Source organism: Schistocerca piceifrons, chromosome 1 (assembly GCF_021461385.2).
Source record: "Schistocerca piceifrons isolate TAMUIC-IGC-003096 chromosome 1, iqSchPice1.1, whole genome shotgun sequence".
Classification (NCBI taxonomy): Eukaryota; Metazoa; Arthropoda; class Insecta; order Orthoptera; family Acrididae; genus Schistocerca; species Schistocerca piceifrons.
In genome coordinates this window covers 1,074,395,012-1,074,422,318 of record NC_060138.1, presented here as the reverse complement: position 1 = coordinate 1,074,422,318, position 27,307 = coordinate 1,074,395,012, and the positions used below count along the sequence as shown (strand labels likewise).

Here is a 27,307-nt window from a genome sequence, read left to right as displayed (position 1 = left end):
GACTACTACACCAGACATTCAACATTAGTAGAGCACCTATGACAAGAGAAGCAACCCCCCCCCCCCCCCCCCCCACTACCCAACCATCGCCAACACCGTCTCAATAGAAACAGATATAAAAGTAAGCAAACAAAAAAATCTTCTTACACAACAAGGAAACTTCCAAACTCAAACGGCAGTCATAGAAAAGGAACACATAAGAAACAAAGAAACAAACCTCAACAACCAAAAGATATTTAAAACAATAAAACATAGGGTAAGTAAATAATAATCAATTGCTGTAGCCACAAACATACCCACTCATGATCACGTGCCACAGTAGCATAAAAATATGCTATAACAAAGTAATAATTGGTGCACACGCAAGTTAGGACATATATCTACACCACACCCACCCACTCGCTCACACACACCACCCACCCACAAACACACACACCAATCGTAAAAAGAAAAAAAAAATTAAGCGCACGCTCACAGACAACCATACACACACACACACACACACACACACACACACACACACAAGAATAGCAGACTCCTCAGCAACCTAAACAAACGAAACAATGACGGTCGCATTTTGCAACATGAATCAAACACAACACAACATGAAAACGAAAATTCACTAGTGTGCAAAACTTAATGACGAAAGTAACATGCACATGATGTCTCCCATCCAAGTAACATAGCTCGACGAAAGTTGGACAGTGCATGGAAAGAACTGCTACAGTACAGTGCAGAAGGTAACTGAAAGAAATACACGTCCCCACGGCTAACAGACACTCTAATGCTGATCCAGCTGTACATAGTTAAGTCAAAACGTATGAAAATTGAATAGAGGTTCAGAAAGGTCTGCGGAGGATTGATGCTCGGTGCAGGAGCTGGCGGTTGACCCTCAACATAAGTAGAAGGAACTAGGCGGAAAGACCCATTATTGTTCCATTACGCGTCTGGCGAGCAATCACTGGAAACAGTAAATAACAACCGTAAACCATTTAAGAATTCAAAGCGGAACGACGACATAAAACTTGCTACAGGAAAAACAAATGTCAGACTAAGTTTCATTGGAAGTAATCAAACAAAATATAATTTACCAGTGAAAGATGTAGTTAACAACAACGTCTTGAAATTTTATAGTCACCATGATGGTAAAAATCTGAGAAATTCGACTTCATGTGTAGGCTTATGACAGCATTATGTCTATGCATCATTCAGCAAAGGGACGGGAAAAAAGCGAGAAATTATAGGGGTACGCGAACTACCCTTAGCCCCAAACAATAAGAAGGCATACAGAGTAAAGGTTATGCGCCTCATGAGAGTACTTTTTTTCTGTCTGTATTCCCCTTCACCACAAACAATAACACGGCATACAGAGTAAAGGTTATGCATCTCACGAGTGTACTTTTCTTTCTCTGTGCATTCCCCTTTGCCACAAACAATAACACGGCATACAGAGTAAAGGTTATGCACCTCATGAGAGTACTTTTTTTCTCTCTGTATTCCGTACAATTTTTACTCTCTACATCTCCCTCTTTTCCGGTGGAAATTATTCCCTGATGTCTTAACACATGTCCTATCAGCCTGACCTTCCTCTTGCCAGTGTTTCCCATATGTTCCTGTCTTTCTCGACTCTGCAGAGAACCTTATCAGTCCTTATCTTCTTAGTCAACAAAATTTTCAATATTTCTCTGCAGGAACACTTCTCAAACGCTTTTATTCTCTTCTGCTTCGGTTTCCCCATTCGGAGCTGTGCTCCAAACGTACATTCTTAGAAATTCTTTCCTCGAGCTGTATCTATGTTTGATAGCAGTAGAGTTCTCTTGCTCAGGACAGCCCTTTTTGCCTGTGGTAGTCTGCTTTTTATGTCCTGCTTGCTTCGTCCGTCGTGGGTTATTTTGTTTCTAAGGAAGAACAATTCCTCAACTTCCCCTAATTCGTGATCTCCTCAACTTCTCCTAATTCGTGACCACCAATTTTCATGTTACGTTTCCCTCTATTTTCATTTCTGCTATTTCCTACTACTTATGTCTTTGCCTGGTTTACTCTTTATATTATGTACCTACAAAACTGTTCATTCCGTTCAACAGGTCCTGAAATTCCTCTTCACTTTCACTGTGGATAGCAGTATCATCAGCAGATCTTATTATTGATGCCCTTTCATCCTGAATTTTAATCCGACTCTTGAACCTTTGTTTTATTTCCGCCATTGCTTCTTCGATGTATGGAATAAATAGTAGAGATGAAGAGCTGCATCCCTATCTTATTTAAGTTTTAATCCGAGCACTTCGTTCTTGATCTACCAATCTCATTATTCCTTCTTTATTCTAGTAGATATTGCACTTATCCACGTTTCCCTATAGCTTACTATTATTTTTCTCAAAATTTCGAACATGTTGCACGATTGTACTAGGGTTGCCAAGAAAGTAATGTACCGCATTTTTTTTAACAATTCATTGGATTGGCTTGGGTTGTTTGGGGTCAGGGACCAAACGGCGAGGTCATCGGTCTCATCGAATTAGGGAAGGACGGGGAATGAAGTCGGCCGTGCCCTTTCAAAGGAACCATCCCGGCATTTTCCTGGAGCAATTTAGGGAAACCACGGAAAACCTAAATCGGGATGGCAAGACGCGGGATTGAACCGTCGTCCTACCGAATGCGAGTCCAGTGTGCTAACCACTGCGCCACCTCCCTCGGTAACAATTCTTTAGTGAACATAATGAGAATTGCACACGCGAAAGAACGGTATTTTATCTACATACCCAATTTTTCAACGTAATCTCCATCCCGTTCTATGGCCTTCCTCCAGCACGAAACAAGGGCGTGTATGTCCTGTCGGTACCAATCCTTGTCTTGGTGGCGAAGCCAGTGCTTCACTATGTGAACTTCCTTTGCTGACTGACAGATGCAGCACCAAATGCCGAGTCGTAATGCGTCTGTCCTCGTGAATGACACCGTCAGCTCGCTGCAACGTATCAGGTGTGACAGCCATGGATGGTCTCCCCCGACCGCTGCAAATCGTGGAGCTCCGCCGAATCGCCTTTGATGACCTCACCGTCTGGGCCCAGCGACTGACTGTTTTTCTGTCGACAGCAGATGCTTCATAGACTTCGCAAAAGCGTTTGTGAATATTCCCCAGAGTTTATTTCTCTGCAGTGAGACATTCAATGACGGCATGCCGGCCGCGGTGGTCTCGCGGTTCTAGGCGCGCAGGCCGGAACCGTGCGACTGCTACGGTCGCAGGTTCGAATCCTGCCTCGGGCATGGATGTGTGTGATGTCCTTAGGTTAGTTAGGTTTAAGTAGTTCTAAGTTCTAGGGGACTGATGACCACAGCTGTTAAGTCCCATAGTGCTCAGAGCCAATGACGGAACTTTGCTTGTAACGCGCCATTTTGAAACTGCCCTGCAGCTACGCCATCTGTCGGAAGTGACGGAAACTTGGCGCACTCACGCAGGAGACTTCAAATGATACATACGAAACGTTTCGCATTCGTAGCATTGTTTTCGGTTTAGAAACAAAACGCGGTGCATTACTTTCTGGGCAACCCTCGTAGATTTCCGCAAAGCATTTGACCTGGAGCCCCACTGCAAGCTGTTAACGAAGGTACGAGCATATGGAATAAGTTCACATATACGTGGGTGGCTCGAAGATTGCTTACACAATAGAATCCAGAATGTTGTCGAAAACAGCGAGTGTTCATCAGAGATATGAATATCGTCAGGAGTGTCCCAATGACGTGTGATAGGACCTCTATTGTTCTCCATGTACATAAATGATTTGACGGACGGAGTGGGCAGCCATCTGCGGTTGTTTGCAGACGATGCCGTGGTGCGCGGGACGGTGTCGAAAGTTGAGTGACGGTAGGAAAATACAAAATGACTTAGACAAAATTTCTAGTTGAGCTAGCCCTAAACTGTAAGTTAATGCGGATGTGTAGGAAGATCAAACCTGTAATGTTCGGATACAGTATTGCTAGTGTCCTGATTGACACAGTCAAGTCGTTCAAATATCTGTGCGTCACGTTGCAAAGCGATATTTGCGAGAGGAACAGGAAAGAAAATGACAAGTATTGGTACAGGGTACCCTCCGCCACGCACCGTATGGTGGCTTGCGGGGTACCTATGTAGATATGGATGTAGATGTAGAGAACTCCATTCCACAATCCGACATACGACATCTGTGCAACAAAATGCATGAATGTTTGCATGCTTGCATTCAACATTCTGGCGGTTACACTGGTTATTAATGTACCAGCAGTTCACATTTGCAATAGCTTATCTCGCTCTTACCTTAACCTACGATCATGCAATGTTAATTACTTAAATATGTTACCTAGACAAATGTATTCCTGAAATTTCATTACTCTACATTAACTATCTTTTGGTGTTGCGATTTTTTTCCCTCAGTGTAGTACTATGGGAGCAGCAGAGCTTGAAGTCCCCAACCGAGTGAACGTCAGCAGTGTCACATGACCTTTGGATTTAATCTAAGGCATTGCCCCAAAGCCTAGTGATCAAGAACTTTACGCAATCACCTCTCATTTCCTTGCGGACCAAAAATCAGCGATACTAAAAACTTATTTTGCTACTGATGCTCGAACCGGCTTCCTCTGACTCGAAGGCCACGGCAGAAGTCTGCGTCAGCAACCTCGGCTATAAGACGGAGGTAGCAATCTAGAATATTTTACTTTTGTTTTGGTTTCGTGGAGTACCATACTTTTATTTGCTCAAAGAGACATAAAGAGGAAAAAAAGGAATTAATAGTTTTCCCGTTTTGCCTCCACGGCTTTAATTAAGTCAGTTTCGTCGAACATAAAAGCGAGTTCTGGCCACGCTGTAGAGCCTTGATGTCATCCTGATGCAGCGTGAGTTATAAAATGTCAGCAATGGTAATAATTTTGACTCCATGAAAACCGGGGTATCTTCGAATCTCTAACTTTTACACAACTATTATATAATTTGTAAAAAAATAAACTCACGGGTGTTAGAGCAACCAAAGAAGTGATACGTTGCAGTAGGATGCCAGATAATTGCTCACGGAAGGAGCATAAAATTTCTTCTGTCCATCTGCATTGCATGCCGTGAGTAGAATGTCAAGGAAAGCAACTGCGCTATTAAGAGCAATTTCATGTTAACACACGAGGCAACATTTCGAAATATTACGTTTCTACGAGTGACCTTCTCAGCTTTCGTCAACGAGGAAGTATCACCATTTAGAGAGCATCTTTGTTGCCGTAGCAGATGTCTTACTGTCCAGTCGTTCTTCTCCTAAGGGTTTTCGATGTACTTCCTCACCTGTTTCTTTAACACTTATTCATATCGTACTTTATCTGTCCATTTAATTTTTAACCTTCTTCGATAGCATCACATTTCAAATGCTTCCAGATTCTTCTTCCCCGGATTTGAGATGGTCCGCGTTTCACTTCTGTACATTAGTGAGCTACAGACTCACACTTCCGTGGAAGTTTTCCTCCCTCTGTTCCATATCAACATCTGAAATCAGTATGGCTCTTCTGTTCAAGAACGTTTTCCTCCCCTGTGCCAATATCGCGAGGTATCTTCGTTGCTTCGGCCATCTTCTACAATACTGGTTCGTAAGTAGCGGAACTGCTACTTTTTCTTAGGTGCAACCTTTCTTGCTTTGCAGAGTTGTAGGACAACAGCCGATACTTATGTAAGAAGGTAAAGAGCACCTTCAGCTGAAAGTTCATCTTCAATGTTTTTTAGGCTACCGGTTTCGGCGGTATAATACGTGCATCATCATCAGGCCCTCTATACTAAACAGTGGATGAATTTTCCAATAACAAACGTATCTGTGTCATATGTGAAAATAACCAGTCTTAGCATCAGCTTATGCGCGCACATTAGCGCACGAGAATGTCTCAGAGGTAAGGTTGTCGTGTGCTGATGCCACTCGTGCATAAGCTGGTGCGAAGACGTTATTTTCACGTATGACATGCATACGCCTGTCATTGGAAAATCCAGTCGCTAACTACACTGCGCAACAGAATTAAAGGATCACTTTTTTTCGAAACCCCGTAATTGTCCCCCATTACAACGCATAAGTTCGAAATTTGGCTCAAAGGTGCCTACAACGTTCCTATGTAATGGTGAAACGGTATGGTGACCTCGGCCCCTTCAAACAGCAAGGTGTCGACAAATGTGAAAAAAAAGACCAGAGCTCAGAAGCTGATGTGAAGTGTAATTTGGGTTAATGTTGTCACGTTGGTATCAGATTTCACCACAATTCTGCCTAACGCCACCGTGGACCTGTGACACGATTGGAAGATCGTCACAGCCCCTCTTATCCACAATTCACCCTTGTTTTGACGCCTCGGGAATGAAAGCCATAACCGCGATGCCAAGCGTCGAAATACGCTGTTTTTTATGGATGGCCGAGGAAAACATTTCAGGCACACCGCCGCACAGAATCGAAACGAAAAGGCATCAGGGGATGTCATTAAAGAGCCTCAGTAAACCACCTCTTTCCTTGACATGTCGATTCTCACACATTTCGCTTCTTACATAACAGTTCGCCGTGCGCTGAGCAAGAGGTAGATGTTCTTGAGAACCTTTAACATTGTTGACACCCTTGAAGGTGCCAAACACTTCCCTATTGACATCGTTTGGCTGTATCCATAATGGACGTGATTACACATCTTTGGAGATCAGTGCGACCACAAGTTTTGCTCTCGCGTACAGACTGGAACTACTAGGAACCGTTTAAACTAATTCGACAAAACTTGAACGTGATCTACAGTAGCAGATGGTTCTTACGCTTTTTCAGCGCTCCTGTTTTACCCCCTCCTGTGCCGTGATCACAGACGAGTACGACATTGACACATACAAGAATAAAACGGCAAAGACTTCCTATAAAGCCTTGAGTTTGGCAAAACCATCAGTGGCACCAACCCACATTTACTGAGTATTTTAAAAGTGTACGAGGGCTATTCAGAAAGTAAGGTCCGATCGGGCGCGAAATGGAAACCACAATGAAAATCCGATGAAGCTTTTCACAGATGTAGTGGGCAATGTCTCTGGCATGCCCATACATCGCGTCAAGTTGCTCTTTTCAGTTCCGAGCGCTTAGTGACGACTTAAAGATTCCTAGAAAATGTGTCTTTCACCAAGTGTGAGTGCCATGTGAGAGATTTTGCCTGATGTGATGCAGCCCACATAACATAACTGTCATGTGTTTCCATCCTCGTGACAATTCTCGGCCGCACTCTGCAGGGGCAATGGGGCTGCTCCTGCAGCGTTTTCGGTGGGAAGTGTTTGATTACCTACGATACAGACCGTAATAGACTCCCCTTGAGATTCATCTATGCTCACATGAACCTATGGCCATGAAGGTGTTTTGGGACGGACTACGAGCTGCAGACCAAGATAGAGAATTGGTGGAAACCACAGGCAGCTGTCTTCTGCGATGGACGTAGGAAAGTTGGTACAACGCATCGACAAATGTCTAACATGGAGTGGCAACTATATTGAGAAGTAGCTGGAAGCTGTAGCTGCCTGTTACAAATAAAAAGTTTTTTATTTTCACCGAGGATTCCGCTTCATGACTGATAAGACATTACTTTTCGAACAGCCCTCATACCTCTACAGAGAAAACCTGCGAGATACTCATAGGTGCCTGGAGGCAGGCAACTGACCCCAGACACGTGTCAAGTGGTTGCCTACCTGCAGGTGCCTCAGGCTCCTTCGCGGGTTTTCTCCAGAAAGGCACATTTTTAAAATTCTCAATGAACGTGGGCAGGTGCCACCGAGAATTTTGCTGGACTTGAGGTTTTAGAGAGACCCTTTACGGATTTAGTCTTGCATGTGTCAATGTTACACCCCTCTGTGATCACACCACAGGAGGGTTTGAGACAGGAGCACTGAAAAAAGCGTAAGGACACTTTGCTGCTTTGGATCACGTTCAGATTTCATTGAATGGGCTTGGATGGTCCACAGTGGTTCCATCCTGCACATGTGAGCAGAATTCGCTGTCGCACTGCTCTGCGATCATGCTGAATGGGGATGCAGCCCACAATTTCCACATAGGAAGGTACGAAACGTCAGAGGGTGGCGGCAGTGTTAAAGGCTGTCAAGAGCGTCTTTCTGATGCTCATCACACTGCGAACTGTCCTTTTCTACCGCGATATGTGTGGAAATGGACGTCACAGGGAAAGGTGCGGTTTCGTTGATGCCATTTATAAAGTCCCCTAAGGCCTTTTCGTTTCGATTCTGTGCTGCAGTGTGACCGAAAATGAGTAAGAAAACATAATATTTAAAAGCTGGGCATCGAGGTTATGACCTCCATCGCAGAGGCGTCAACAGAAGGGTGAAATGTGGGTAGGAGGGGCTCTGGCGACCTTCCCGTCGTGTGACAGGTTCACGCTCTGGTGTTGGGCAGAGTTGCGGTGAAACTTGGTCCCAGTGTGACGTCACATGAACTTCTGAGCTCGGGCCTTCTTTCCGCATGTGTCGACACCTTGCTGTTTGAAATGTAGACGAACCAGAGGGTGAAGTTACAGGGTGCCACGTTGTTACATCATTATAGAGAGCCAACTTTCAAACTTACACGTTGGAATGGGAGACACTTAACGGGTTTCGGAAAAGTAATCCTTTAATTTTGTTGGGCAGTGTAGTGTAGAGGGCCTGATGATGGCGTATTATGTGGCCTAAGCCGGTAGCCTACAAAATAAATTGGAGATGAATTTATGCCTGCCGGTGTTCTCGAAATTTTTTACTGTTTCACTTCTTGCACTATTGTATCGTTGAACATTTTGATATCAAGCATGTCGTTACTGAACTGGTAATTGCAGAAAGGGAACAGGTCATCTTTTTCAAATTTAACGGAAGAAACAGAAAACTGCTTTGTACAAAAATTCTAAAGCAAAATTATTCTATATTTTTCCTAAAAATATTTGTTGTATGGTGCTTTAGATTATGTAATTTTTGTCCAGTTTGCGATACCATTAGTTTTTTTTTTTTTTGTCAGCTGGAGCTGTTTTCTTTTTGCATTAAACAATGTGGAATATAAATTAAAAGCCTTATGTTTGGAAAATAAGTAGTTATTTTGCATAGTTTCCTCAAACTAAATACGTTTTGAACATTCTTTCCTGTTTCATCTCTATTTTTGTCGGATATGTAAAAATTTCATTCCATATGCGTCTTTTCTTCTGGAATGTAAACTGACCTTTCTTTACTACCATCCTGTTTTAAGATGTTTGTGGGTAGTTTAGCTTTGTAGGCAGGTCCCTTGGGAAGTACTAGTTTCATTTGAGTACTCCTTAAATAACCTCTGTTACAAAATAGACGTTTGATTTTTATCTTACATTGAGCTATCTGTGATGTATCTTTGATGAAACTAAATTCATGGTACTTTGATAGGGCAAAAGAAATGTTTTATCTTTTGGTTCAGCTTCTCCTTAAGAATCATTATGAGGACAATTTTGTATCGTAGAGTTTTGGCTACCAGTTACGGTAACCTTTAAAATCCTCTGGACGAGAACAACACTAAGAGGACTGTCACCTCACTAACAGTGTAACATCTTTTCTGTTTTCTCTGTTTTTATCCCGATGATGCTAAAATCCATATCATTCGGAAAAATGAATAGCCTTTCTGAGTATAATGTCGTGATCCACGAAACTCTTCTGTTCCTTACGTTTCGTCCAGAAATGCGCTGAACATTTTCAGAGGCGTTCCACCTCAGTTGATTCTCGCAGTCGACAATCCCGAGAGGTTCACCAGGAGCAATCTCTGTGACACTCTCTCACTGGTCAAACAAACCTGTGACCATTCGTGCTGCCGTTCTCTGTAAATGTTCAGCACCCCCTTTTAGAATTATTAGATTCGGGTCCCACATACTTGAACAATAGTCTGCAAGCGGCAGTCAAATGAAAACGAGACAAAAATATTTATTACTTCTAAAGTAGTTATCCAAAGTGCTAATGCCTTTACCCTACTGTGAGTCTGCGGTCGTCTGCGGGACCGTGTTTGCATCCAGGGGAGCACCTCTTCGTCCGAAGCAACTGACCGCCACGAATATCTTCCTTCAGAGCTCCAAAAATATGACAATCCTACGGGGAGAGATCGGTACTGTTTGGAGGATGAGTGAAACTCCAGCAGCGTTGTCGAAGCATCCTTGGTAATGCGTGGACAAGCATTATCCGTCAACAGAATGGTGCCGTCCATCAACATTCCTGGGAATCCACGTTGACCATTTACAAAAATGAAATGCGCCATCCAGTCCAGACGCCCTGAATGTTGATGGACATCATTATTCTGTTGCAGGATAATGCCCGTTCACATATTGGCAAGGTTGTTCCGACTACGCTGCAGTTTTGCTTAGAAGCCCTCACACATCCTCAGTACCGTCCCGATCTCTGCCCGTGCGATTTCCATATTCTTGGAGCCCTGAAGAAAGATGCCCGCTGCCGTCTATTTGCTTCGCATAAAGAGGTGCTCTCTTTGGATCAATTATTGTTCTGTAGGCGACCGAAAACATTTTTCCATGAAGGCATTCACCGTCTTGTCTCATAGTGGGATAAATCTATTAGCAGTTATGGTGATTACTTTTGAAACAATAAACAGTTTACTTTTTTCCTTTGTGTCTCGTTTTCGTTTGACTGCTGCTTATAGGATGGTTCACACGAGTGGTCTGCAAGCAATTTTAGACTGTATTTCCATAATATTCTATCACCGAATCAACGTCTCCCAGCTGCTTTACCTGCTACTGTGCCTACCATTTCACACACCTAAAAATTGATAGACACAGACATTTGTATGAATTGACCGAATACAGTTGTAACATCGTTGATACTGTGGTCATAGGATACTTCGTTTTTCAATTTTGTGATGTGCACAATTTTACATCTATGAAAATTTAAAGCAACTTGCCAGTATTTGCACCACTTTGAAATCCGACTGATTGTTTGTGCAGCTTTTTTCAGACAGTACTTTATTACAGATAGCTGCATCATCTGCGAAAAGTCTAAAGTTAATATTTATTTTGTCTGAAAAATCATTAGTATACAACAAGACCGAAATGGGACGCGAAAACCTTTCCTGGGGCACACCCGAAGACTCTAAATCTCTCGATGACTCTCCATCCAAGATAGCAAGCAGCGTCCCCCTCCAAGAAATCCTCAATGCAGTCACCAGTTTCGTATGATACCCCATAAGATCATACTTTTGACAACACTCTGTAACAAGAAATTGTTTGTGTAAATTTAACGTCGCTTTATGAATAAAACTGACATGTAGAATACTAAAATGACCGTAGTTTTGCCAAAATAATAATTATTTTGTAGCAGAGGTTGAAAATACCGCTTCAGTCATAAGTTACTTTATTTTCACACGTTCCTGTACTGCGCTCATAGGCAGCACACCGAGCCTGGTACACGCAGCGCTCGGGGACCACGGCACAGCTACGACACCTGAGGATAGGCTTATAACAGTCCGAAACCGGTCGTGTGAAAATAAAGCAACTTACAACTGAAGCGGTATTTTCAGCTTCTGCTGTAATGCTCAGTTGCGGATGTTCTTCCAACAGCACTGTTTGTAATTATTTTGTAAATACTTAGGATATCATTGTTTTTAAAAGACCTAGAATAAAATACCGTTCATTGATTTACTTACACCAGATAATTCACAGTGTCACGTTTTGTATTAGATTCATTTCCATTGTCTTTCAATGCAAAATTAGTGCAAAATTATTCCACTGTTTTCTAGTTTATTCGAAATTGCTTATAAGTTTCTTGTTGTGTTTTCTTTACAGTGACTTAGAAAAATTGCAGCCGGAATTAGCAGTTGACTCTTTCTGTTATGTCTGTGGCTGTTACATTGGGCATAAACAAGTTAAACATAACACTGTATAGCAGAGTTTTGTAATGCATATGAATTTTACTTTGGAGTTACGGTTGGGGATGTGGAAATTTCTTGAGCCCTTCCTCTGCCATGTGAAGCTGTAGGTCTGTATTGGAAGGGTACCTCCATGGGACAAGAAAAATTATGCCTTTTGCAGTCCGTCGAATTTTGACGGAGCTCATAAACCGTAATGATGTTTGCTGTTTTTGTATTGTGGCCATAGCACCTGTGGATATTACGTTCGGACTAATTAAACAATTCAAGAAAGGTGTGGCTGGTGATTCTGCTGCCCTTCACTTTCAAAGGCCCAAGTTACCCCAGACATCTGACGCAAAAGTGAAAGGTGGAATTTTTTACCGAGCCTCTGGTTCGCTTCATTTTACATTCAGTCAAAAGATCTGGAGGAAGCAATGACTAAAAACGAACGTTATGCACTGGACTCCTTCAGAATGCTGGTACATGGGTTTCTATATGAAAATAAATGAGAATTGCCTAAAACTTGATGGTGCTTTACTTCAAAGCTACAATACCACTGGACGAAGCATGTAAATTAAACTGACCTATTAGTATTCACATATTGATTTCTTTAGACAGATTTTGGAAAATGTGATTGAAGAACATGGGGACGTTTCCAGGAAGACATTCGGTCTGTGGAGAAAACGTATCAAGGAAAGCGGCATACAGCTACGATAGGGGAGTATACACACAAAAGATCACTTTTTTACTTAAATTCTCCCTAAACTAAAGTATATGCTTTTGGAATGGCTGTTGCTTTTTATAAGTACTGTTCTTGTAGATATTATTTTCTTATATATCATTTCCCTGTTTGTTGAACACAATAGTTTCTTATGTTAGCGTAGTTTTAATAAAAGTGAATATTTTGAAATTACACCTAAAATACTGAAATAAGAAAAAAAATTACTTTCATATCCTTCATCAGCACTGCAAAGTCATATATAAACACTAAAACATTAAGATAAACAAAAGCCTGATAAAATTTGGTTATCCTGTGTAGTAAGTATGGTACTGAGCCAAGGGCTTTTTGGAAGTCGAGAAATACTGCTTCTTCCCGACTGTCATGATCCATGGCTTTCAGAGTTTCATCTTGAATCGCTGATTATGTTCTGTATCCAGCTGTATACAGCTTCAGTGTATTTAAAGACCGGTGTTACGGAGTACCAAAAGCTACTGTCATGTACATTTATCTATAGACAACCACTTTCGGTCAAGCGATCAATTTACGTATTAACGCTACATCAGATTAAAGGAAGGTTGCTTAGTGTTATTATATTCCGCGCCAAACTACTTTCATTTAACTTGAATTAATGTCTATTGGTGACACGAAGATGACTGCTTTACCGAGACTGGCTGTCCGTGAATAAGTACCCACAGCAGCGTCTAGTGGTTTTCGTGATTTCGCTCCCGCAATCCCACGTTGTTGTTGATTGGTATTGGTTCGTATCAAAGAAAGAAGACGACTGTAGTTCTGTTTAGTAATTGCTTAAACTTTCACATCTAGTGTTCCGTAGAAGGGAAAATAAATTAAATTGAAACATCTTAACCATTATGAGGAGATCTGTTGTTTGACATTCATCTGCAAAATTACAGATACGGAACTGGCGACATCTCACGGTGTAAAACTCTGTTAATGAGTGTCATTCTTCTCGGTCTATACTTTAGAATGAATGCGCTTCGGGAAAAAGCATTTCTAGACGTATGTCATTCTTCTCGGAAGTGTTTTTTTCTATCACGCGCTCCCTGTGAAGGTGTCGAAACTGCAGTAGTCGTCAACAACCTGACACCTGAACAAAAGCCAAGGTCAATAACCGCCTATCGAATGCAACGAGTCCACTTTCACAGGAACACGACGGACGTCAAACAGTTCGAGGAAGTTTACGAGTGGCTGTGGTCCTGAAAACCTGTAAGAGGAAGCCATTACCTAAAAGTTTCGTTGCCCATTTGTCTTCTTGGTTTCGAATGTCTTGTTCGATTTTACATTGTCGTATTCTCTCACTTGATTCACAACCTCTATGAAGATACCCAGATTTTTCGTTACGCTTCCTTCCACTATAAACCACAATGTATGTAGCCGACAATACGAAAGCATGAAATGTCATAATCATTGTCTGATAGATTTAAAATTAACAGCTTGTCCGTTCTTCGGTGGTATGAATAGTTTCGGGAAACGTAATGGTTAATCTCCTTTTGTCTCGGTGCATCGAATCTCTCGTTCACACTATCGAATTTAGGTTGTTCTGGCGTATCTCATAGGCTCAAGGTGAAATGACATTCAGTCTCCGTCCATATTACATATACCTTCAATGTACGTCCAGCATTTATAAGTTTTTGGGACCGTCTAGAACAATGCGCAAAACATATTGGACGGAATTTCTAGTGCCAGTAAAAAAAAATCTGTATTTTTAAGTTAAAAAAGACTTATTTCTCGACGAAATAACTTTAAGCTCACGCTGTCTGACGTTTCTCTTGTGAAAACATTCCTCCTCTTAAGTCCAGCTGTGGAAGATATGCTCACTTTTCGTCTACGGTTGCTATAATTCAATAATTAGAACTCCTCTACGCCCATATCACCACCATAAGTTTAATCCCCTCTGGGAAAGGGTTAGTCTGCTGTTCACGCAATCTGAGGTTGGCTATACGTCTGGGTGTGGTTGCTCATTAACATTCTCCTATCTGGGAGCTAGTAGAAGATTTTTGAAGGGTAGCAGTGTAGAGCAGAGGGGAAAATGCATTGGCAAGTTGTGGAGAAAAGAATAAAAGATAAAATCTACGTGACAGTCTAACGAGTGAGAGGAGTGCTGGAGGGTTACGCGGCGACAATTCGTGCAAGGGTACTACGTTTGTTAGCTTGAAGTTACCATTGTTACTGGACACCGACAATGTCTGCTGAGCCATTTACGGCGGCGTCGGTCCTGTAATCTGTCAAAGCTATCAGAGAGGTCAAATTGATAACAAAATTGGCCGCTTAGTGTAGTGTTTCATCTACATTTATATCTACGTGATTACTCAGCTATTCACAATAAAGTGCCTGGCGGAGGGTTCAATGAACCACCTTCAAGCAGTCTCTCTACCGTTCCACTCTGGAACGGCGCGCGGGAAAAACGAACACTTACATTTTTCTGTGCGAGCCCTGATTTTTCTTATTTTATCGTGATAATCATTTCTCTCTATGTTTTGTAGTCCCTAAGTATTTAGTTGAATTTATAGCCTTCAGATTTGTGTGACTTATCGCGCAATCGAAATTTAGCGGATTTCTTTTAGTATTCATGTGAATAACTTCACACTTTCCTTTATTCGGGATCATTTGCCACTTTTCACACCTTACAGATATTTTATCTAAACCATTTTGCAGTTCGTTTTGGTCAACTGACGACTTTACAAGACGGTAAATGACAGCATTATCTGCAAACAATCTAAGACGGCTACTCAGATTGTCTCCTATGTAGTTAATGTAGATCAGGAACAATAGGGGGCCTATAACACTTCCTTGGGGAACGCCGGATATTACTTCTGTTTTACTCGATGACTTTCGTCTATTGCTACGAACTGTGACCTTTCTGACAGGAAATCACGAATCCAGTCGCACAACTGAGGCGATATTCCATAGGCACGCAGTTTGATTAGAAGACGCTTGTGAGCAATGGTGTCGAAAGCCTTCTGGAAATCTAAAAATGTGGAGTCAATTTGACATCCCCCTGACGATAGCACTCATTACTTCCCGAGTATAAAGAGCTAGTTGTGTTCCACTAGAACGATATTTTCTGAATCTGTACTGGCTATGTGTCAGTAAATCGTTTTCTTCGAGGTACTTTATAGTTCGAATACAATATATGTTCCAAAACCCTACTGCAAATCGACGTTAGTGATATGGGCCTCTAATTCAGCGGATTACTCCTACTTCCCTTTTTGGGTATTGGTGTGACTTAAGCAGTTTTCCAGTCATTCGGTAAGGATCTTTCTGTGAGCGAAGATTGTAATTGCTAAATATGGAGTTATTGTATCAGAATACTCCGAAAGGAACCTGACTGGTATACAATCTGGCCCGGATTTAAGCTGCATTGCTACAGCGAGGATATCTACAACTAAATTTACATCTACATCTACATCCATACTCCGCAAGCCACCTGACGGTGTGTGTCGGAGGGTACCTTGAGTACTTCTATCGGTTCTCCCTTCTATTCCAGTCTCGTATTGTTCGTGGAAAGAACGATTGTCGGTATGCCTCTGTGTGGGCTCTAATCTCTCTGATTTTATCCTCATGGTCTCTTCGCGAGATATACGTAGGAGGGAGCAATATACTGCTTGACTCCTCGGTGAAGGTATGTTCTCGAAGCTTAAACAAAAGCCCGTACCGAGCTACTGAGCGTCTCTCTTACAGAGTTTTCCACTGGAGTTTATCTGTCATCTCCGTAACGCTTTCGCGATTACTAAATGATCCTGTAACGAAGCGCGCTGCTCTCCGTTGGATCTTCTCTATCTCTTCTATCAACGCTATCTGGTACGGATCCCACTGGTGAGCAATGTTCAAGCAGTGTACTGTAACCTACTTCCTTTGTTTTCGGATTGCTTTTTCTTAGGACTCTTCCAATGAATCTCAGTCTGGCGTCTGCTTTACCGTCGATCAACTTTATATGTTTCTATGTTTCTCATCTTGGCAGTTGTTCTTTATTGAAATTCAGGAATATTTACGTCGTCTTCTTTGGTGAAGGATATTCGGAAAACCGTGTTTAATAATTCTGATTTAGTGGCACTGTCATCTGTGACTTCACCGTTGTTATCGCGCAGTGAAGGTGTTGACTGCGTCTTGCCACTGGTGCGCTTTATGTATGACCAGAATCTCTTTGGATTTTCTTCCAGATTCCGAGACAGAGTTTCGTTGTGGAAATTATTAAAAGCATCTATCACCGAACTACGCGCTAGGCGGACAATGGCGGAATACCAGCCTCACTGACCCGCCATACGGCTGCGGAAACAGAAATGATGGTCTGGGGTGCCATTTCATTTCACAGCAGGACTACCTTGGTTGTCATCCGCAGCACCCCAGCATAGCTTCGTATCGACAGTATTCTACACCCCGTTTTGTCTGATTTCGTGGGAGAGGGGGAGAACGGCGAAGCAATATCTGTGCAGTCGCGTCGATGGTGGATGTGCGGGCATACCCTCCACTTTCAGTTTGTATAATATTACATTTTCGCAATGTTGTTGTTGTGGTCTTGAGTCCAGAGACTGGTTTGATGCATCATCTCTCCATACTACTCTATCCTGTGAAAGCTTCTTCATCTCCCAGTACCTACTGCAACCTACATCATTCTGAATCTGTTTAGTGTATTCATCTCTTGGTCTCCCTCTACGATTTTTACCCTCCTCGCTGCCCTCCAATACTAAATTGGTGATCCCCTGATGCCTCAGAATATGCCCTACCAACCGATCCGTTCTTCTAGTCAAGTTGTGCCACAAATTTCTCTTCTCCCCAATTCTATTCAATACCTCCACATTAGTTATGTGATCTACCCATCTAATCTTCAACATTCTTCTGCAGAACCACATTTCGAAAGCTTCTATTCTCTTCTTGTATAAACTATTTCTCGTCCACGTTTCACTTCCATACATGGCTACACTCCATGCAAATTCTTCCAGAAACGACTTCCTGACACTTAAATCTATACTCGATGTTAACAACTTTCTCTTCTTCAGAAATGGTTTCCTTGCCATTGCCAGTCTACATTTTATATCCTCTCTACTTCGACCATCAGTTATTTTGCTCCCCAAATAGCAAAACTCATTTACTACTTTAAGTGTCTCATTTCCTAATCTAATGCCCTCAACATCACCCGACTTAATTCGACTACATTCCATTATCCTCATTTTTGCTTTTGTTGTTGTTCATCTTATATCCTCCTTTCAAGATACTGTCCATTCCGTTCAACTGCTCTTCGAGGTCCTTTGCTGTCTCTGACAGAATTACAATGTTATCGGCGAACCTCAAAGATTTTATTTCTTCTCCATGCATTTTAATTCCTACTCCAAATTTTTCTTTTGTTTCCTGTACTGGTTGCTCAATATACTGATTGAATAACATCGGGGCGAGGCTACAACCCTGTCTCACTCCCTTCCCAACCACTGCTTCCGTTTCATGCCCCTCGACTCTTATACCTGCCATCTGGTTTCTGTACAAATTGTAAATAGCCTTTCGCTCCCTGTATTTTACCCCTACCACCTTCAGAATATGCAGCATTTGTTTTGACCACCATAGTATTCTGTTTCCTTCTTTTTTTAAAATCAAATTGGCACTTAATATTAGTTGCTTTACTATATGTGCGAATGTAACATAAATAAGTTTCCCAGTTGTAGCAACATGTGTTTGCGAGACTACGGAAATTTCTGCTTTGAGCAGCTCTTATGAAGTGCGATCTTGCGCAGGAGCGGGCGACGTCTTCGTGTTCCCGGAGCCGCACGTGGTGGCTGCGGCGGCCCCACTGCCCACGGCGTCTGCGTCTGCGGCGGCGGCGTCGGAGGCAGCAGGGGGCGGCGTGGGGGCGAGCGCCGTGGCCGAGGGTGGGTTGGCCGGCGCCTCCAGCTTCAGCGGTCCCGGGTTCGCTGCCAGCCACGCCTCCAGCTACGGCGGCGGCGGGGGCGGCGCCTTCAGCTACAGCAGCGGCGCGCACGCCGCCTCCTACAGCTCCAGCTTCGGGTGAGCGTCGGGTGCGGCGGGAGGCGGGAGACCAGGCTCCTTCCCAGGCTCGACAAGCGCTCTCTTCAACCTGCTACCCCTCTCACTCTGTGTTCACATTCTATACACACTCATCCGAAAAACTGATACAGCCATGGTTATCCTTCTGAAAGATTCGGTCTTCAACAGCATTTTCACACAAGAACGTAACACTGTATTCTCTATTACCAGTATATTATTATACTAAATATGCAAGAGCCATAGTACAGCCCATGCGTTGGACACAGTTCCTGATCCGATAAATTACCATTTGTAATATTCGCTCACCTAGATTAACTGAAATTAGACATAAAAATTAATCGAAGCTGTCGTTATGTCTAAGCCATAGTTCTTTAAATTTTTTTTACGACTCATTCAAGTTCACTAGAGTTAGTAGCGTAATTGAATTAATTAACATTAGTGCAGAAACAGCAAAATACTCATAAATGATTAATTCTTGCTACTTAATTTCTTAATTTTTTAAATTAAACTAAAAGTTTAAAAAAGGGGCATGTGTTCTCTACCCTGTGCTCCATTTTCTTACCTGACGTCAAGCATGAGAAGTTCTAATTGTTTAGCTTTTCCTCCATTAATGTGATTACTATGAAAATTAACCTCAACCACATTACTGCAAATTGATGCTTATCTATGTAAGGGAACTCACTGAATAGCCTAGGTAGTTCTGGACGATGAAGCCAGAGCTAGCAATATGATAGTTCCTAAAGAGCTAAATTGTGATTGACAATGTTTATAGTATATCATAAGATGTAGAACCGTTTCGCTGTCAAGCGCAGATCTATCTTTTTCTTAAGCTAATGTATGGCACGAGTTCCTTATTTACAGTAATGTATAATGTTTACATGAATAAAGTGTTCAACTTACAATGTTCAAAGAACAAAAGTAATAACATTGTTATTGTAGTGAGATGTCATGCTATATTCATCCTACATTAGTCAAGCATTCCCTTCAAGTACCTTGTGCAGCAGCATTACAACACACGAAGCGCTCCTATCCTAACAGGTAAGAGTCTCTGAAGAAGCAGTAATAGGAGATTTGTTCCCGATAGCATGAAGTTCACTAGCCTCGTACGCGTAGTGTACTGCAATCTCAGCAGCCCATCTACCAGAAACAGCTCACTAAACACTTTACCTACAGTAACTTGGTGATGATGCGCAGTAGCGATGTAGTAAGCTCGTACATGGGAAGACAGCGCTTCGAATATCCATTCGGCTATCGGAATTCACTTTTCCGAAGATATTCCTAAATCGCTGAAACTAAATACCGTAATGGGTCCTCTCCCTCGTCCTTGTCCAATACGAACATGTGCTCCGCATCTGACGATATTTCTGATGGCTGATTAATCGAGATCTTCCTTTTTTATCTATCGCAACCCATTACCAATTTGACATAGAGTCCCATATACAGGAAATGAGCGTTGGGGAGCAAATGGGTATCAGTGGACGGGATTTGCCCTTGACTTCCTCGGAACTGTTATGAAGTGTCAAGTGTATGTGTCGTATTGATGACTGTGATGAGATGGCTGTGATGAGTGTTTGTACAGTCTAGCGTTGCGGTACTGGTGTTAAGCAAGAAGGGAACGGAGATGATGCTACCGCTGATGGCATATAGTCTTCTCCTCTCGGATAGCACCAAGGAGAGCCGCCGGAAGGAACACCATGAACAGTCACTCATGCCCTCAATTAGCGAGACACTGCGGAGAGGTTTGGACTTCAATCCAGTGCACTGGCGCAAAGACTGATGAACAGGAACTTTGCACCACCACCTCTCCTCCCCTTGCCGGCCAAATACTGACATTTAAAATTTTCCACCACCAGGATTCTAACCTACTTGCCTCCGTGTCGAGCGCCACCGGACAACCATGCGTTAGTGACCTAGGAGAGGGATATAGGTAACATAGACCTGTACAGAGAAAAAAAAAGAGTGCCACTCAGTTCAACTAACTAGATTCACTCAATAAATACGCTGTAATTTATTCAAGACGACAACTTTCAACATTCATTGCCGTCATCTTTAGGTCTTTAACATCTTTTTGTTGTAAAATATATTCATTTTTCGTTGAACTTCACGCACAAGATGTCAAGTGGCTAAATCGCAGCACATTACAAACGTTTGTCATTGCTGAAATATTTAATAACATGACGTGCTGAGTTTTATCCACTTGACATCTTGTGCATGAGGTTCAGTGTAAAATGAGCATATTTTACAACAAAAAGATTTTAAAGCAATGACTGTTGAAACCTGTCGTCTTAAATAAAGAAATTTTTATGCGATCTTGGCTTTTGAATGGTTTTTAACAATTAAAACAGATAGCCCTGCAACACTCTGAAAATGAGGATATCCAGTGCAGTTTATTCTCTGGGCAGATTCCCAGCGAGGAATACAAAATCATAGCAAACCATTTTCAACGGCTTCAAACATGAACGAAGATTTCAACTGAAATTAATCTACAATAAAGTATAAACCAAAGAAATATTTCAATGTATTATTTATTTTTCTTAAATCTTGCACCCTGATTTCACTCAGTCCATTTATGTTATACTCTGCTTACTCTAAATTAGTCTAACACGGTTTACACAATCACAATACGGGTAAGGCACAGACATCTGTTTTTTTTTCTCTGCGTAAGAGTTCTGTTGAAATCTCAGTGAATTTCGCATACTTTTTAAGTCTTCATAGTCTCGGGAGGATAGACGTAGAAAAATGTCTTACTCTAGTCTGAACCTTGCCGATAGACTTCAACTCGACCAGCTTAGTCCCTCCGCAACGGTTTGAACGCTATGAGATTGTGTTCCGATTTCCTAGCTTATCTATATCTATACCCTGCAACCAACCTTATGGTGTCCAAGAGACTCCAAAGTATCCACTGTTTGCTTTTGATGAACAGGACAAAAAACGCCTTCGATATAAAGTTCCTGCTACGTAAGTCGCAACAAATTAAAGTACAGTCTGCCGTGCGGGATTAGCCTAGCGGTCTAAGGCGCTGCAGTCACGGACTGTGCCACTCGTCCCGGCGGAGGCTCGAGTCCTCCATCGGGCATGGGTGTGTGTGTTTGTCCTTAGAATAATTTAGGTTAAGTTGTGTGTAAGTCCCATAAGATCTCACACACATCTGAACATTTGAAAGCTCAGTCTAGCAATCATGCTAATACCAAGGCATGTAGTGTAGCCTGGTGCAATCCCTTCTAGCAGGCACAATTGTAACAACTTCTGTATCATTGTATTGAGTGTAAAATAAGTCGTGGTGGTGACTGATGCGTGCATATGTAGTGTGTAGTACCATGAATGTGTCGTTGTTGATGCTGATGATAACGAAAAAAGATAGGATGTCAGTGCCGACATAAAACCTGCTCCTCTCGAACAGCAAAATGGGGCCGCAGGGTCCAACGACCACGCAGCTAACGGATCAGTATCACAGCCACAGACCCTCACTCAATGAGACATTGTGGAGGGGTTTTTAATTTCTCCCAGAACGCTGGCGCAAACTCTGGTGATAATGATCAGGAATTTTACGCCACTACCTCTTTGCCGACAAAATTCTGGCTATGAAAATTACTTCCACGATCAGGATTCGATTGAGTTACCTCAAAGTTGAGCACCACCACGAAAGAATGTGTTAGTGATCTCTACTGAGGAGGCTTCTTTTGCTGTAATTTACCTAGAAGAGTTGCATTTTAACTGTAATTTTACGCGACTTATATGCCGAGTACTACATATTATTTGTCTCTGCTGCGCAAATCAAACAGGTCACTAATACTGTAGTTAATTCCTAGTAGAAATTTTGCTGCCATGACACTGTTGTAGTTTCAAAAGATCATTAGAACAGCACCGACCCTTCTCTCCCAAGATGCTTCACCCAGTCTTCTTGATGTAGGCCATTCGCGATTTCCTGAAGTCTCCTAAGGTGAATGCCATATTCTGTGAAAAGGATCTTGCCGATTTTCTATCCGAGCTAGTGTTTCTAATGATCTCGACATCGAAGGGACATTACACTTTAGGCTTGTTTTCCTCCTTTATTTCTCCAAAATTCACTTTCTACCTATCATTGTGTTCATTCATTCTGGGACTGCAGGCAGTAAGCTCTGGCCAGAACCCAAAATGACGACATATTGCTGTAACACATTTTTTCTGATTGGATGTCTACTTTACTTCTCCACATTTTCGAAGAGATAATTTCATACAACCATCTCCTTCAAAGTATCTGCATCCATTTTCTCGCTCTAATTATCGCTGAATTACCTGCCGTTGACTGTCGCTTCCAAGTCGATGTTCCTATTGTGGTTTCACAAGCATGGCGTCACATATGATTTGATTTCATACAAACAACTATAATGATGTGAGCACAGAACCATTGATACGAACGAAACGCCTATATTCATTTCACCTACAGAGTTTCGCAGAAAGGCATACGTTGTCTCAGTGAGATGTATTTCTTATTCTTCTTCACCAGTTTCTGACAAGTGAGTGCATAACACTATCAATTTATTCGGCCGTGTAGTAGATTACTATGTAGTTGAAACTCAATTACGAATGCAGCTTCAAAAATTGTGGTCTATTGTATATTTGTTGAGTTTCATGCGATTAATAGAGATTATAAAGTGTATGTTTTAGTTTTTCTTAGCTTTGGTAAATAATAAATAATATTTATGATCCATCTAGAAATAAATGTCACTTCCGATACATGTATACTGGGAATTTAATTTCGTTCTGCTATTATATCCAGTCTGCTAAATGAAATCTCACGTAGTATAACTGATGTCGTATGGACAGAGATTACGAACGAGAAGAATGTTCATCATGAAAATTTTTGACGAGCACCTAATTTCGTACGCACTGGAACTGCCAAAGGAGTCGGTTCTATTTTTATTTGCTTATAATCATTTATTAATGTAAAGCTATTTTCCAACAACATAATTTTTTTAGGAACTAATAGTTATCAGCAAGATAATTGACAGCAGTACAGCAGTTTTTCTTCATATTTCGTGAATACGATTTGATGGCTTTACGACAGTACAAGAATTGCTTTTTCATTGAAAATGACATCAGTAGAGTATCGGCAAGCAATTCAGCGCGACTGTCGGTGTCTCTGTCCTTGTAACAGGGGTGCGTACTGCTGTCTTTTCATTGTTAAGCTCAGCTATTCGCAAAATGAAATGTTCTTGTCGCTAATTTTGATTTCTTTATTGGTAGTAGTTAGGCTGTGATAGCTTCTTTACGCGCAAGAAACAGGAATGGACGACATTATCATAGCCTCATACTGTTTTACGAGTACCTGTTGGCGTTCTTCTACATCTACATCTACATCTACATCCATACTCCGCAAGCCACCTGACGGTGTGTGGCGGAGGGTACCTTGAGTACCTATCGGTTCTCCCTTCTATTCCAGTCTCGTATTGTTCGTGGAAAGAAGGATTGTCAGTATGCCTCTGTGTGGGCTCTAATCTCTCTGATTTTATCCTCATGGTCTCTTCGCGAGATATACGTAGGAGGGAGCAATATACTGCTTGATTCCTCGGTGAAGGTATGTTCTCGAAACTTCAACAAAAGCCCGTATCGAGCTACTGAGCGTCTCTCCTGCAGAGTCTTCCACTGGAGTTTATCATCTCCGTAACGCTTTCGCGATTACTAAATGATCCTGTAACGAAGCGCGCTGCTCTCCGTTGGATCTTCTCTACCTCTTCTATCAACGCTATCTGGCACGAATCCCACACTGCTGAGTAGTATTCAAGCAGTGGACGAACAAGCGTACTGTAACGTACTTCCTTTGTTTTCGGACTGCATTTCCTTAGGATTCTTCCAATGAATCTAAGTCTGGCGTCTGCTTTACCGACGATCAACTTTATATGATCATTCCATTTCAAATCACTCCTAATGAGTACTCCCAGATAATTTATGGAATTAACTGCTTCCAGTTGCTGACCTGCTATATTGCAGCTAAATGATAAGGGATCTTTCTTTCAATTGTATTCGCAGCACATTACACTTGTCTACATTGAGATTCAATTGCCATTCCCTGCACCATGCGTCAATTCGCTGTAGATCCTCCTGCATTTCAGTACAATTTTCCATTGTTACAACCTCTCGATATACCACAGCATCATCCGCAAAAAGCCTCAGTGAACTTCCGATGTTATCCACAAGGTCATTTATGTATATTGTGAATAGCAACGGTCCTACGACATTCCCCTGCGGCACACCTGAAATCACTCTTACTTCGGAAGACTTCTCTCCATTGAGAACGACATGCTGCGTTCTGTTATGTAGGAACTCTGAAATCAAATCACACAATTGGTCTGATAGTCCATATGCTCTTACTATGTTCATTAAACGACTGTGGGGAACTGTATCAAACGCCTTGTGGATGTCAAGAAACACGGCATCTACCTGGGAACCCGTGTGTATGGCCCTCTGAGTCTCGCGGACGAATAGCGCGAGCTGGGTTTCAGACGATCGTCTTTTTCGAAACCCATGCTGATTCCTACAGAGTAGATTTGTAGTCTCCAGAAAAGTCATTATACTCGAACATAATACGTGTTCCAAAATTCTACAACTGATCGACGTTAGAGATATAGGTCTATAGTTATGCACATCTGTTCGACGTCCCTTCTTGAAAACGGGGATGACCTGTGCCCTTTTCCAATCCTTTGGAACGCTACGCTCTTCTAGAGACCTACGGCACACCGCTGCAAGAAGGGGGGCAAGTTCCTTCGTGTGCTCTGTGTAAAATCGAACTGGTATCCCATCAGGTCCAGCGGCCTTTCCTCTTTTGAGCGATTTTAATTATTTCTCTATCCCTCTGTCGTCTATTTCGATATCTACCATTTTGTCATCTGTGCGACAATCTAGAGAAGGAACTACAGTGCAGTCTTCCTCTGTGAAACAGCTTTAGAAAAAGACATTTAGTATTTCGGCCTTTAGTCTATCGTCCTCTGTTTCAGTACCATTTTGGTCACAGAGTGTCTGGACATTTTGTTTTGATCCACCTACCGCTTTGACATAAGACCAAAATTTCTTACGATTTTCTGCCAAGTCAGTACATAGAACTTCACTTTCGAATTCATTGAACGCCTCTCTCATAGACCTCCTCACACTACATTTCGCTTCACGTAATTTTTCTTTGTCTACAAGGCTTTGGCTATGTTTATGTTTGCTGTGAAGTTCCCTTTGCTTCCGCAGCAGTTTTCTAACTCTGTTGTTGTACCACGGTGGCTCTTTTCCATGTCTTACGATCTTGCTTGGGTTATATGGCTGACGGTTCTCTGACTGTTCTTCTGTCGTTTGGGCAGGACGAGTGGCTATGCACTGTCAAAGGTTCTCCATCAAATTGCTCGCCACCGGTGGTGGTTAATGTAACTTTGAGAAATCACATGCGAATACCGACAGATAGCATTTGTGGGTTGTGTCAGTGCAGTCTTCCTCTGCGAAACCACACTGATCATTTTGTATTTCTGTTGTATCTTAAACCAGGAAAAATATTTATCATTGTCGTTTATCTGTGAAGGCTGCATTTACAACTGGACAAAACGTTTTAAGTGTTAGCCATAGACGTTTCACGTCCTTTATTTCTTTAAGCACCATCATGCTTTTACGTTGCAGCTGATTTCAAATCCTAATGATTTATGTTAGTAGAGATTAACAACCTTATGGAATGATTTTTAAGGCACTTGGCTGTACTGAAGAAGGGTACTTCCTTAATGTTCTCTTCTTTGTAATTCTGTATTTGTATTAATATAACAAAATAGTCGTTCAAAATTTAAAAAAAAGTCAAGAAAAAACTGGAAAATGTTATTCTGATCAAACAGGTTGACGTTTAATCGTTTCAGAACGTAGATGTATCCCAGTTTCAGACAGACTAACGGCCGTGTTTTCAGACCGATCTCTGAACAGTGTACGCTAACACAGGCGCCGCCTCCGCCGTGTTTCAGGCCGGCGGGGGCGGCGGTCCATCACTCGGCCAGCTTCAGCTTCAGCCACAGCCAGGGCCTCGGCCACGGCCAGCAGCAGTTCCAGCAGCTGCCGCCAGAGTTCGTACGCCGTCGCGGCTCGTCTTCCAACCCAGCGTTGAAATCTCCGGAGCTATTGCGGCGACTGATGCGACGCCTATCGACTGCCAGGCGAAACGCCACGACATTTCTACGAAGGGCAGCGGCCTCGTCTCATTGACAACCGCTGTGCTAGGAAAAATGTCTCTATGCTCAAGCTTTTTTTTTTAATTTAATTCCTGCTACGTAGTAGTTACCATCACAAGTTACCGAAGAAAACCTCAAGTTGACCAAAGCTGTAAATGTAAGCAAAGCACCCACTGCCATAACTCCAACGTTGTGTTCAGCCTCTCACCACTTAAGCATAAATAAATAGCATTGCTCAAATTTTAATACATGATTTGCTACATAACCCTACCGTCTAATTTTTACACTTATATTTATATTTATAGCGTGTTTTTAAAGCGAGACAATTCCGTCATTCGTAATACAAGATGTACTCCCATCTGATTCTCAGTTAGTGTATGTTTTCTTAGCACGTTTGTTGTTCCGAATTAGTCGAACGTAAACTAAAACAGGCGTTTAGAGACAGAATGTTTTTAAAACGTTGTTGCAGTCAGGGTATGTATGTAGTGTATACCATTCGTGACTCTTTAAACTCTTCTCCTTCTCTGACAGGATACATAAATAGATATCGACGATATTTCTAGTCTAGAACAACCAGCAAC

General features: G+C 42.1%; 1 protein-coding gene across 1 annotated transcript in view; it reads left to right on the top strand.

Moving 5' to 3' along the window:
* Positions 1–26,972, top strand: part of LOC124777750 (keratin, type II cytoskeletal 68 kDa, component IB-like) — a 55,164-nt gene extending 28,192 nt beyond the window's left edge. Inside the window, exons 2-3 of the mRNA XM_047253255.1 lie at positions 18,291–18,561; positions 26,523–26,972. Of these exons, the coding sequence (XP_047109211.1) occupies positions 18,291–18,561; positions 26,523–26,760 (509 nt within the window). The 3' untranslated portion in view covers positions 26,761–26,972. The remainder of the gene's footprint in view (positions 1–18,290; positions 18,562–26,522) is intronic.
* The last annotated feature ends 335 nt before the right edge of the window (positions 26,973–27,307 follow it).